We start from the raw sequence: 13,460 nt of genomic DNA, 5'->3' as shown, positions 1-13,460 counted from the left end.
ACAGCCTTACACCGGAGGGCGCGTTCTCTATCTCTAACACTATTAACTTAGTTCTAACACGTGCCACGTGGAAGTGGCTACTAACATACACGATTTCATGGTTCATGCAAATGCAGCAGTGTCGTAATATAAGGATTAGGGTGAGTGGTGTGCGTAAAATCAATGGTGGTAAGGTTAACTGTCTGCTCCTCTAATTTTCCGCCAAACAGGCCCAGGCGCAGGCCCAACCCAATAAGCGTAAGACGCCACGCCATAGTGCCATACACACACGACACACACAGAGGATCTGCTACTGCTTAAAAGCAGTGGGATTTGGGAAGTGAAAACATCTCAATATCAAGAAGTCGTTATAATAAAGCTACCTCTGTAATCACTTCTTAAAAGCTTTTTAGTCATAATTAATTTTCTTCTGATTTTCCTTCCATTCAATTTTAAATTTTTAATTGATTTACAAATTACAAATATATGTTAAATTAAAATTAAAAAAAAAAACCTTTTTTTTTGGGAACATTGACCGTTTATACAGCGCACCACTACTTCACATTTCTCCATGAATACATGTCCTTGATCTCTGCAACTGCAACTACATACAACTACGAGTGAGTGACAGAGCGAGAGAGAGAGAGAGAGAGAGAGTATACCGTTTTCCCTCCATTTTTAATTTAATCAATTTCCCATTTTCATGCTTGACACTTTGTTCCCTATACCGACTTTTATCATTTCTTTGCTTTGAATGCGCTCGAATGTTTCTGCGAAAGCTGCTCGTGACCCTTCTTTATTTGCCACGTATTTCTTTGGCTTTGGTTTTTATTCTTTTTCATTTATCTTGGGATCTTTCCTCTTCTTTACAGTTTCTCCCTCCAACCGGGTTTTATTGGGAAAACTGGGTATTTTTAGCAACTTGAGAAAGTTTGGGCTATCGATCCGTAACTCCTGTCTTAAGATTTCTGCAAGTGGTTTTGATCAGAAATCAACTTTTGGGTAGTGGTATAGGACTTGGATTGTGGTGATTGATGCTTTAGATAGGTGTGATTATATATTTATTAATTTATTAGGATTTAGGCTCTGTTTTTTGTGTATCCGATTATCTTCCGTTGATAGAGAGAGTGTAGGTGGTTTTGATTCGGGGAAGTTCCGTGAGAGTTAGGATCCACTGCTTCCTGAATTGGGGTGTATTCGTGTGATGCAAAATTCCAAATGTGACGACGGTTTTGTGAGGAATTTGTACATTTCAGGTTTCCAATGAATCTGTGTTTTGGACTCTGAACGTTCTATTCTTTGTCTCTATTTGTTACATTTTGGCTAGTTATTCTGAGGAGCAAGTTTCTTCTGTTGGATAAATTATCTTTTTAATTCCAATTGTGGCAATAAGATAATTTACCGGAGAAGATAAGGGTGTCACGTTGGTAGATTTCTTTCAGTTTTCATTCACGAGATAATAGATTTGTCACAAGAAAGGTGTTGGGGGAAAGTTCAGAATCTCAACTGTCTCAGTGACTATAGGTTTCTTAATTAATTAGCTTTCCTCTCCTTTGTCTTTCTGGGACTTCTGTTCAAATTCTTGTTTGATAGGAGTCCTGTGTTTGTCTTGTTTTTCATGTCCTATTTCTATTTCTGAGATGGGTCATTCAGCAGCAGTCTGGGATCAGAAAGCAGCGATTGAAGTTACCAAGGACTGGAATGGAATCGATCAGGTCGTGCTTCGTTCCCCACGAGGGGCTTCTGCTCGGGTTAGATCATCTACTTCCTCCTCGCATTGTTTGGTGGTCGAATTTCCAAATTGGCTTAGAACTTGAATTTAAGTATTTAATCCGAACTTCATTTTTGAACTTTTTGGTTGCCATTCAAAATTTCAAATAAATGTTTTGTATAGGCAATTCGTTAGATTCTAGAATTTTCTTACCTTTTCTATGCCTTTTCTTTTTCCTGAAAAGGATTCTTGTTTATCTCTCAATTTTTCTCCTTTACCAATCCAGGTTAGCTTGCATGGAGGACAGGTCGTTTCATGGAAGAATGATCGCGGTGAAGAACTCCTTTTCACAAGTAGTAAGGTTACTTTTTATTCTCCTTGTATCATGGTAGATCTTTGTGCTTCAATGTTTTGTTCAATATTTAAATAAAGTGGTCAGATCTCTCTTATCAGAGCTTCTGAGCAGCTCTGTTGTGTTTCTACAGCTAATAATTTTTTGTGGTAAATTAATGGTTTTATCAAGTCCTAGAGTTTACTTACAAAATCAACACACCGATTGACAGTTGGAGATAAATAACCTTCATAATGGGTGAGTGGATTATCTAATTTTTATGGTTCCCAATCCCAGGAAGGTCAGGCAGTATTGACAGCCTATTAATTAGTCAGTGGGCATTTGCATGGCTGGTATGTTAATGGATGCAGAATATACATCTGTGTCTTTTGCAGAAGCAAGGCAATTGTTCTTGTTAATTGAAGGTTAAATCGTAACACTTAATCACCTGACTTTACTAACATTGACGATTTATCTGGATGTATATTAGTAGGAAATGCCAATGAATGGTCATTAAGCCCAAAACAATTTAAATTTTGAGAATGAAAAGCAATGTGTGCCACTGAAATTTGTTTCCTACTAAGACGATTCATATGCATTTTCTTGAGCTGTTGGAATATGAATATATGCCTAATTTGGTTCTTGTTCTTTAAATTAATGTAGGCAATCTTTAAGCCACCAAAAGCAATGCGAGGAGGAATACCTATTTGTTTTCCACAGGTAATTCCAGCCAAGCTCATGGATATTAAAGCATACATTAAGGGGGCGATTGACAATGTGAGTGGTTTTGTTTTCTAAACCAAAGATGACTTCCATGTCAGCAAAAACAGCACATTTTTGCTGATATGGATGTTGTTTTTGTTTTAGAAAATAAAACCATTCACATTGCCGAACACCCCCTAAGTCAATCATTTCCAACTGACATATTGCATTTCATTGTCAAGTTTGGAAACTGTGGATCACTGGAACAACATGGATTTGCAAGAAACAAGATTTGGGCATTTGATGATAACCCTTCACCATTACACTTCAATGATTCCAAAGGCAAATCTTCTATTGACTTGATACTCAAACCATCTGAAGAAGATCTCAAGTGCTGGCCTCATAGGTATCAAATCATCTATTATAGAAAATTTCTTTTGGCATAAAAAAAATGATACCTGGAGTTATAAAATCATCTATTATAGAAAATTTCTTTTTCTGCATATAGAACAGTAATTCCTGACTTGCCAATCTGTTGCCCCATTAGCTTCAGCTTGGCAATTGCCTACTATCCAAGCTGAGGACTAACCTGCTTGGTTTTCCTGGTTGAGATTGTATTTCTCAACCATTAGTAATGAAGCTGACCAGTTTCCAATAATACATGTCCATTACCTGCTCTAGATATACAAGTTCCTTGATATGACACTTTTTATAATGTGCTGATGTTCCAAGCTAAAGCTAAGTTCTGGCACTTAAACAAAGTATCATGGAATGGGCAAAAGCCCATGAGGTACCAAGTGATTTTTCAATTTTTTTAACTTTGTTATTCTTTATATATTATATTGGTTATATTATATAATTTATTGATCTTTACCATGTCCATTATTTCTGAAGGTTGACATGTGAGACACTTGTTGGTACTTGAATACTTGGCACCATTGCCACATACCAAGGTAACACTTGGTACCAGTGTTGCATGGACTCTCCTGAGTGGATGAAATGTCCATTTCAGATATGTGTCCAATTCTAACATATCATGGATTCTTGATGGACAATTCAACATAGAACTTTCCTTTATCTGTTTTCTTATTTAACATAAATGAATAGCTAATATACATAATGAATGCCATTATTTGAAGAAATCATAATTAAGTGGCAAATATAGGCCTTTAAAATATGGACGTTTATAATTTTATGCAGACCTGTTCACAAGTCTTTGTTCTTCTTTTTTTTTTGCTGAGTTGGACTCCCGGATAGGCATTGGGTTCTGATTCCCATGTCCATGCATCACTGCTTGGTACTTAACCATGAATTTCTAGTAGATAGCTCACCTTGGAAACAAGGTCTCATGGAGTAATATACAGGCTATGTGAAGTGAACTCCACAAGTACATAAATATGACCAATAAGTGAAGGATTTGGGAACCTCTATCATACCATGCAACCACCTAAATCCTTTGTAGTAAATGATACCTTAGGTGGAACCCACCTATGTTGGTCTTGCTCACCGAAATGTGTGCTTGCAGATATAGTATTTATTTACACGTTTACTTGAGTTTGTAGCTGAATTTTCTCTTTGTTTGTCAAAATGCGATTTTTCTGAGCATAATTGGATGATACTGGATTGTTTTTTTTCAGTTTCGAGTTTTGTCTTAGGGTGTCTCTTACAGCAGATGGTGATCTCACCATGATTTTCTATCTAATGACACCAAAAGCAAGTCAAATGGACAAGTTTTGACTCTTCAGGACATGAGTTGAGTGATTGAGCTGAATTAATTTTTCTCTTTGATTTTAAATTGATGCTCAAATAAATGAAAATTAATACTGGCTCCTTTGCATCCTGTGTCAATCTTCCTCCACTCAGGATACAGTATAATAACCTTGAAGTGCATATACCTTCAAGTATGTGTTTTGGTTGGGAAATGCTTCAGAAAAGCAAACTGAGAAGGTGCACTAAAAATTATTTTGAAATGGATTTTGGGAAAATGATAGATTAAGTGGAGGATAAGGATGTAATAAGGTAATAGGTGTCTAAAGAAGCTTACCTGAGGGGATTCATTAAAGTTGCAGGAGCCCCAAGTCCTTAGCTACAAAACATCATCTTAGAGAACTATTCATTGGCAAAAGAAAATCAACTGTAGACAATTTGCCAGAAAACATGGTTTCCTGCTGTCATTCAAATTTCAGATTTTGTTTCCTTTTTTACTCACTTATTTAGAGTCCATTTCGTTTTATATAACTTGGTCACTAAGGGTTTCTCTAATTAGGATATCTTACCAGAATACTGTAAACAATTACACGGTGAAGATAGTTTCTATTCCTTCCACTTTCAATATGCAACTGTTTAGGAATTATCTAACTGTATTCATAGGCCTTTGTCAAAGGGACTAGAACTTGGTCAAAAATCCATCAATTGTTACTTTTTGTTCAATAAAAACCTTTAATAGTTATTCAAATTTAGTGTCTTTCTATTAGAGTAATGTAGAACTGGTTCCTTGATTTAAACACGAAAACAAGGAAAAAGATCCATGGGGAAATAAATCTTCTTCTTATTCTTTCACTACTGACAATTGTAACTTTAGGTGTTTGGGATTCTGGTCAACTTGAGTATTTTACAATTTATTTTTTAGTTTGTTAGTATCTTATGAATAAAGTTAACCTTCTTATAGGGTTAAGGCCAAACTAGTTCAAAGTGTTACTATAGACTGTAGATGTTTTAGAAATTTGAAAAGTTTGCATCACTTTTTACTTCTCTTCCAACCTATTTTTAAAGATGCAAAACTTCTGATTTTGGTGTTATCAGATAGGTTATTGAGTTACCCATTAAATGATATCAGTTTCTTTTAAATGCTACATGTTTTGAGAGAGCTATGGCTGTATATTTGTTAGGGTTGTTAGTATATGGCGGGATTTGGGTTTTTCTATTTCTTTATATCAATTTTGAAAATGTTTTTTTTTTTTCATTTTTTATTTCTTTAGTTTTAGTAGAACGGGCAATGGATATTTAGAGTTGTTTTAGGAATTGCACTTCTTATTTGAGTGTTGATAATAGGTTACCTATGGATTTGCCTTGGTTCTAAAGCAATTAGAAGTTGTTTTTGGTTAGTTTCCTAGCCCAAATTGGAGTTTGTAAAGAAAGGTCCAGGTCATCATTACGTAGAGTCTATACAGGGTTAAATGTGCTTGAGATTTAAGAGTTGTTTTGATGAACAAAAGTTATGTTTTAGTGAATTGTGGTTGTAGGAACATGCTCCAAGTATCTCCTCTTTCTTCTTTTTCTCCTTTTCTTCTAAGGCTGTGTTTGGTTTGAAGGAAAAAGTGGGGAAAGGAAGGGAAATGTAGGAAAATCTTTACAAACCTTGTATAGGTTTTCCTGTGTTTCTCTTCCTTTCCCTACCTTTTCCTTCAAACCAAGCATAGCTTAAAGGTGCAGTGCAGTCTTTCTTCTCTTTCTCTTGATCTGAATATTTTTCTATCATATTCAGATCTTTAATTCCCTTCTTTACCCACCATATACACCCTAGCACCATTCTTCTCCTTCCTGTCCTACATCACACTAGTACGTGCAAGACCTAAGTTCAAAATCAATTTGATAAATAATCAGATATCTGATAATAAATCCAAATTCAAAATCAATTTGATAAATAATCGAAGAAATAGGGTAGAAACTTAAGATCGTTGCAGGTGCTGGATCTTGGTGGTGTGGTGGCTATTGAAAATCAACAGAGCTGTAAATTCCTCTTTGTGAAAGTCCCTTTGGGTCATTTACTAGGGAGCCAAGGCGACCATATTTTGAGATCCCGATTTCCCTTCAACTTGAACAAGGTAGTCAAGGTCCATTTTGGAATGGTGCTGCAATCCCAAGGGGACTTAATTCATTGAGTCCTATCAAGCCTTGGTTGAACACAATCAGAACTATCAAGCCTTGCTCTGATGTAGGGAATGAATCACTAAACTATGGTAACTCTAATGGGAGATTACTCTTTGATGGTCATTTCCAATTACAACCATCCATTCTAAATGCAGCATCGTTTTAACTAGATGGTCAGAATTCCCATGGTTCATCCCTTGACACTGTAGGTCTGAGACATGATAATCTGAAGTTACCATCTCAGAAATATAATTCTGTGGATGAGGTCATGGATAGAATTTATCTCATGGCAAAGGATCAACATGGGTGCCGATTCTTGCAAAGGAAATTCACAGTTGGCACCAAAGAATATATTGATAAAATCTTTCTTGAGATTTTAAATTATATGTATATCATCCAAGATGCATAGCATGGATTCAAGTGTGGCTGCATGAGATATTAACTAAGTCATTATTGATTGAATAAAACCACATTTTGTTTTTACAAATTTTAGTATGTTTGATAGATTATATCTAATTTGATGTAATTTAGGAAAAAAATAGAAAAGAATAAAGTCCTGCCTGTTGTTAGAAATTGGTGAAATTATGTTTTTCTATTTGGCCCAATTTGTTCACTTCAATTATATGTAACGGTTTTTTTTCTAAGTGTAAATACCTCTCTTGGTTCTGTTGAGATGAGGTTGTCAGGTTTATAATTGGATAAATTTATTCTTGGATATCCAACACTTTTCAGTTATACAATCATCTATAGAATTATTCTTAGTGAATTGTGAAACCAATTTTGTTTTATTATGCTCCTTACATTGCCAATATTGTTTATTTGGATGCACTTAAATTATTTGGTGTGAACATGGTTCTTCCAAAAGATCTTGAGACTCTCATTGCATCTTGGAGGTGTAAGGCTTTTAGTAAAAGAGGACTGATTCTTTGGAAGTTGGTTCCTGTGGTTATATGCTGGATCATGTGGAATCAGAGGGTGTTTAATGATAGGATTTTCTCCCCATAAGCAATTATAGGAAAAACAGAGTGATATCTCTTTTAACGGGCAAGCATACAGGAGTTTCATAGCTTGAATTTCTCCTTCATAGCAGGAGTCGTATGCTGGCTTGAGTTACTTTAAGATGACTCTCTTATTAGCTAATTTTGGTCTATTGTTATTTCCTGCTTTATGTTGGCTATATGAAACATGGCTGAAAGGAATGGTGTCTTGTCTTTACAGATGGAAGTATAATTTCTTGGTTGTGTTACTAGCCAAATGCCATTTTTTTCTTTGATAGATAATGATAATGAAAATTTTATTAATTAAAGAACTAAGTATACATCATACAATTCCCTACTAAGAGGCACGAGGTGCAGCCTCCAAACTACATCATAAAGCTTACAACTGAGCCCAAAAGAGTTGATTCCTTTGTACTCCTTGTTTAGCTAGGAGGTCTGCAGGCCCATTTGCCGATCTTCTCTCCCATTGAACTGTGACTGAAAGATTTGAAGTCAGCCACTTAAATCTTCTCAAAGTCCCCCTGTACGGCCAGGCTGCCGTGTCTGGTTCTTTTAGCTATCCAACAACCAATTTGGAATCACCTCCAATCATTAAATGCTCCACTGCCAACTCTCTTGCATATTCTGCTCCTTGAAACACAGCTTGGAGTTCTGCATTTACCGAGTCTCCCAACCCTATAGGACCAGAAAATAGAGCTACAATCTGACCCTAGTCATTTCTAAAGACTCCCCCTATTCCAGATGGCCCCGGGTTGCCCAAACCACTGCCATCAAAATTTAGTTTAGTGACACTTGCATCAGGAGACTTCCAATCCACCACCAGCTTGCTTCTGACTGTGGAACTTTTAGCTAGTTGTTCCCAATTTCTCCTTATGTCATCAAAAGTGTAGGAGAACAGATCCAAGGATTTTACCCAACTTATAGCCCTACATAAGATACTTTCTAACACACATGTTTGATCCCTTTCCTTGTCATTAAAGATCCTAGCATTTCATTCCTCCCACAGTCCACACCAAAGCAGCACTAACACCTCCACAAAACTCTTCCTCTTCTCTTTGGCTACCTGAAAGTTGTAAGATCAAAAAGATTGCAAATGCCAATTATGCATTAGTGATTTCCCTTTCTTTGTTTTCCTTGCACCTTGCACAAGTCAAATTTACCTTAAATTTCCCAAGTGAATAGCATCAAGTTTGACTTTGGTAATACTCCTTTCTCAGTGTGGTCCTTCGAATGAATGCATGTGTCACTTTAAATCAATTATCATTAGAAACGAATTTATATTATATAGATTTTTCCTTTTTTAAAAATATATATATTTTGAGTTTTAGAAACATTTTTCCTTTTTTAAAAATATATATATTTTGAGTTTTAGAAACATTTTTCCTTCAAAAAATGTATTTGTAAATTCACAATTTTTTTTTTTACAAAAACATACCACATACTTTGATTAGTTTTAAATAAATAAGGTACCAATTTAGAGTCTTTTGGCTATGCTTAGCACAAGCCCCTCTCCACTAGTATACAAGCTATATGTGAAATCCACGAGTATATAAATATGACCAACAAGTGAAAGATTTGGGAACCTCCATCATACCATGCAACCACCTAAATCCTTTGTAGTAAATGATACCTTAGGTGGAACCCACCTATGTTGGTCTTGCTCACTGAAATGTGTGCTTGCAGATATAGTATCTATTTACATGTTTACTTGAGTTTGTAGCTGAATCTTCTCTTTGTATGTCAAGATGTGATTTTTTTTTCTGAGCATAATGGATGATACTGGATTGTTTTTTTCAGTTTCGAGTTTCGTCTTAGGGTGTCTCTTACAGCAGATGGTGATCTCACCATGATATCACGGATCAGGAACATCAATGGCAAGCCATTTAGTTTCTCATTCGCTTATCATACATATTTCTCTGTTTCTGATATAAGGTATTATGTATTCTCTGTGACAAACATTATATTGCTCTTTCAATTCCAAATTCATATTTATTGTCTGATATTGACATGAATACATGACACAATAATAAATGGGTTTTTTTTTCTAGACCTTTTCATTTGAATTTTGAACCTGATTTAATGTACCAAGGATCAGTGAAAAGTGCAACTGCAGCATCCTGGATCAATTATTTCCAGTTACCAGAACAGAAATTTGTAAACATAGAAGCTAATATAAATTTTCAGAACAGAACTTGTTGATTGCCTCTTTTTTAATGATGACCATGGTATCAGCAACTTAATTCAATTCAGCCTTAAATCCAACCATTTAGCATTAGAAAGTATTCAATTTTAGAATGCAAATACCCATTCTTAGATGAGAAAGTTGTTTTTGAAAGATTAACAATATTCATTGTTTATTGCTTATAAAAAACAATATTCATTGTTTATTACCACATGTTTTTGAAAGATTACCACATTGTTTATTACCACCCACAGGTTTGGATGGGGATTGTACCTTTAAAAGATCAGTTTCCTTCCTTGTATACTCTTTTGGACTTTAAGAATGAGCCAGTTTCTTCTTTCATCACCCTTTCCTCTTCCAATTCTGGGCCTGGGTGAAACTTGGGTCTGAGAAGGGCTGTGAGGGACTTAGACCTCGACAGTATTTCGATCCTCCTCAATCTTCTTGATAATGTCTTCTTAGACCCTTCAAAGGTGGACTCTAGAATCTGAACCCCTACCCCAATTGGCTCTTTTTCTTGTGCTTATTTAGAGTTTTAAGCCAGTCCACTAATCCTGTTACCCCCCTTTCCCGATTAAGGAGGTTTGGTGCAGACCAATTCCTCCCAAGGTTGGTAGTTTTTGTTGGGAAGTCTATCTGGAAAGAATTAACACGGATGATTTGCTCCAAAAGAAGAGGCCCAATACTTGCTTGTCACCTCATTGGTGTGTTCTCTGCAAAGCGGAGGGGGAAACTAGTTTCCACTTGTTGGTGTCTTGCCAATTTGCAAAGTCTGTTTGGGAGTGAGCTTTTTCTCTCTTTGGGTGTAGCTGGAAACCCCCACCAGACATGCAAAGTCTATTCTCCCTTTCTTTTTTCAGGTGGAGAGTGAAAAGAGGAAAGATTATGTGGAGGGGACTGAGGGCTGCAGTATGTTGGTCACTATGGGAAGAAAAAAATCCAGGATTTTTTCAGAAGTTGAGAGGGGGGCTGATGAGCTGAGGGCTACAATTCGTACGAGGGTTGTACAATGGCTGAAATCCTTAGTGCTATTTTCAGATTACACAGTGAATGACATGCTGGGGAAGTGGGGTGAAATTGCAAACTATTCAAAGAGAAAATCAGTAGTGAGTGTGCCCTGGACCCCCCCCCCCCCCCCCACCTGCTGGATTCTTAAAACTAAACTTTGATGGGAGTAGTAGAGGGAACCCTGGACAGTTAGGGACTGGAGGTGTCTTCAGGGGTGAGAATGGAGTTATTTCTGCCTTGTACTCAGGCCCAATTGGAGTGGGGGGACTCCTTTAGAGCTGAGATTTATGCAGCCATGGAAGGGATCCAGAAAGCCAAGGAGATGAATATCAGAAAACTCATAATTGAAGGGGACTCAGAGGTGGTAATAGGGTGGCTGAATAATGATAATAGTAGCCTATGGAGTTACAGTAATGAGAGGAAAAAGTTTCAGTGGCTGGTGAGGGAGATGGAAGTGAAGACGAGGTGGGTTCAAAGATCAGCTAATTCTTTGGCTGATGGATTAGCTAAACAAGGGGTAGAAAGGGACACAATGTTTTGGACCAGATTGTAAATTACTGTTTTCATTTCCTTTTCTTTTTCTTTAGGGCTCAAGCTGTATTTGGAAGACAAGAGTGTTTGTCTTCTTCTTTGTAATCATCCTTTTCCTGATTTAATGAAGTTGCTAATGAATTCGTTTTTGATAAAAAAAATGATACTGGCTACTGAGGAAAACTTATTTTACAATGTGTTTGTAAATTAATCAATTAACTACAGTTTATAATATTTCCATTTAATACAGTTTTCTTTCTGTTTCTCTTATTTTCTTTCAAACCAAATATAGCCTTGCGTTTTTTATTTTTCTGACAGCTTTATAGAGGGTGGGGATGGGATAATCAGACTCCTCTCATCAATGAGGAGAGAGGGTGGGGGGTGGGGGGGGGGGAAAGAAATAATGTTTCTCTATATTAACCTCTGGTATGCTCTATTATCTACTTTTTATAGTGAATGGTTCCAGTATGTTTCTATTTGTCCATTTGTAATTATGCAAATCATTTGTACATTTACAGTGAAGTAAGGATAGAAGGATTAGAAACACTCGACTATCTTGACAACCTTTGTCAAAGAGAACGATTTACAGAACAAGGAGATGCCATTACTTTTGAATTTGAGGTAATTCTTGTAAATGATGGTTCTTTTCCAAGGTGATAAAGCATCTATCATCCCCCCCCCCCCCCCTCCCTGCTCACCCAAACAAGTTGACATGGGAGCTTTCTTGCACTATACTTGAAAAGTTTCTGATCAACCTAAGTTACAACTATCAAATCAAATAGTTTTGAATGCACCTGAACTATGGCGTGAGCCGAGGCCTCTGGTTTTCTAAGGATCTTTTGATAGCAGGTTGATCGAGTTTATCTCAGCTCCCCGAATGTAGTTGCAGTCCTTGACCATGGGAAGAAGCAGACTTTTGTCATAAAAAAGGAAGGACTTCCAGATGTTGGTATGCGATCTTTTCTCTGGTAAAATTTAAAAGAAACAATTGTAAGTATTATAATGGCACACCAGATGGATAACCAGTTTCCATAATGGTGTCTCCTTCAATCATTTGCTGCACCTGCATCTCTCTACTGTAGCCTGTAGGGGCGATCAATGCTAGCCCCAGAAAGCCCTAGGTGCCTGGCCCAGGGATTTCCAACTGTCCAGTTGGTGGGTCATTTTAACTTGTTGATATTTGGTCCGCACCATTTCTTTTTCTAAGCCTCGCAAGGTTTCATTTACAGTGGTATGGAACCCATGGGAAAAGAAATCCAAATCCATAGTAGATCTTGGCGACGAGGAGTACAAGCAAATGCTTTGCGTTGATGGTGCAGCAATCGAGAAGCCCATCACCTTGAAGCCAGGCGAGGAGTGGACAGGGCGGTTGGATCTCTCAGTTGTTCCTTCAAGCTACTGCAGTGAGCACCTTTAATCAGCAGAAAGGTTTCTGAAGCTGAAAGCAGACCATCAAGAACGAATAAGCCTGTTGCATATCTAGTGAGACGTTGAGGTTACATAGTATCATATATTAATGTAATATTGGATCTAAAGTTGAGTTTTAATCAACTCTCTGCGTAGTGAAAAAATGAAAAATCATGCATGTCACTGAAGCGGTTTAAAAGAATTACGACTCCCAGTTTTTTGAGGGAACTAGATATTGAATATAGAGCAGGGGCAGGCTGTCTCAGGACTTCTGTTTAGTTATTTTCTTTTTCTGATCCAAATAAAAGCAAGGAAACCCAGAACAAACAGATGCATCCGAAAGAAAAACAAGTTTTTGTCCTCCATCTTTAGTTCTTTTTTTTCCCTTTTCTTTTGGTTGAAGGAAAGATTTCTACTTTAACATAGCAGACACCACGAAAGACAGCCGATTCCAATAGAAAAAATAATCTCAAACATACAATGTAAAGTTGTAAACAACACCAAGATAACGAAACGGTTTCCCTGAACTAGTAAACTAGTCCTCGTCTCCTTGAGCATAATGTAGGCTAAAAGATGGCTCGAGCGTTCCACTTCCAACAGCCAAGTTGGAGATTGTACAAGAACGAAATGACCCGTTTAATCGTTTATGCTGCCACATTAAACTTCTTTTTAAATCTGAAACTAACACAATTCTCCATCAATAGTTGCAAATTTATTAAACATCAAAGACATTTTAGAAAG

The 13,460-nt window shown here is 36.8% G+C and overlaps 1 protein-coding gene across 2 annotated transcripts; it reads left to right on the top strand.

Annotated features, from left to right (window-relative positions):
• Window positions 1-335: 335 nt before the first annotated feature.
• On the top strand, window positions 336-12,997 carry LOC148879699 (putative glucose-6-phosphate 1-epimerase). Of its 2 annotated transcripts, none has more exons than XM_088961327.1 (8): window positions 336-1,730; window positions 1,977-2,051; window positions 2,685-2,741; window positions 2,966-3,129; window positions 9,389-9,523; window positions 11,831-11,933; window positions 12,162-12,261; window positions 12,542-12,997. In XM_088961327.1, exons 1-8 carry the CDS (start codon window positions 1,620-1,622, stop codon window positions 12,727-12,729), a joined length of 933 nt encoding a protein of 310 aa, XP_088817453.1. In that variant the 5' UTR covers window positions 336-1,619; the 3' UTR covers window positions 12,730-12,997. The 2 variants fall into 2 exon arrangements, with proteins under 2 accessions (XP_088817453.1, XP_088817454.1); XM_088961328.1 differs by having other exon boundaries at window positions 528-1,730; window positions 1,977-2,046.
• Window positions 12,998-13,460: the final 463 nt, after the last annotated feature.

The sequence above is a fragment of the Nelumbo lutea genome, chromosome 1 (assembly GCF_056320005.1).
Source record: "Nelumbo lutea isolate HS-2025 chromosome 1, American lotus-T2T, whole genome shotgun sequence".
NCBI classification, from domain to species: Eukaryota; Viridiplantae; Streptophyta; class Magnoliopsida; order Proteales; family Nelumbonaceae; genus Nelumbo; species Nelumbo lutea.
This window is presented reverse-complemented; position numbering and strand designations above follow the sequence as displayed.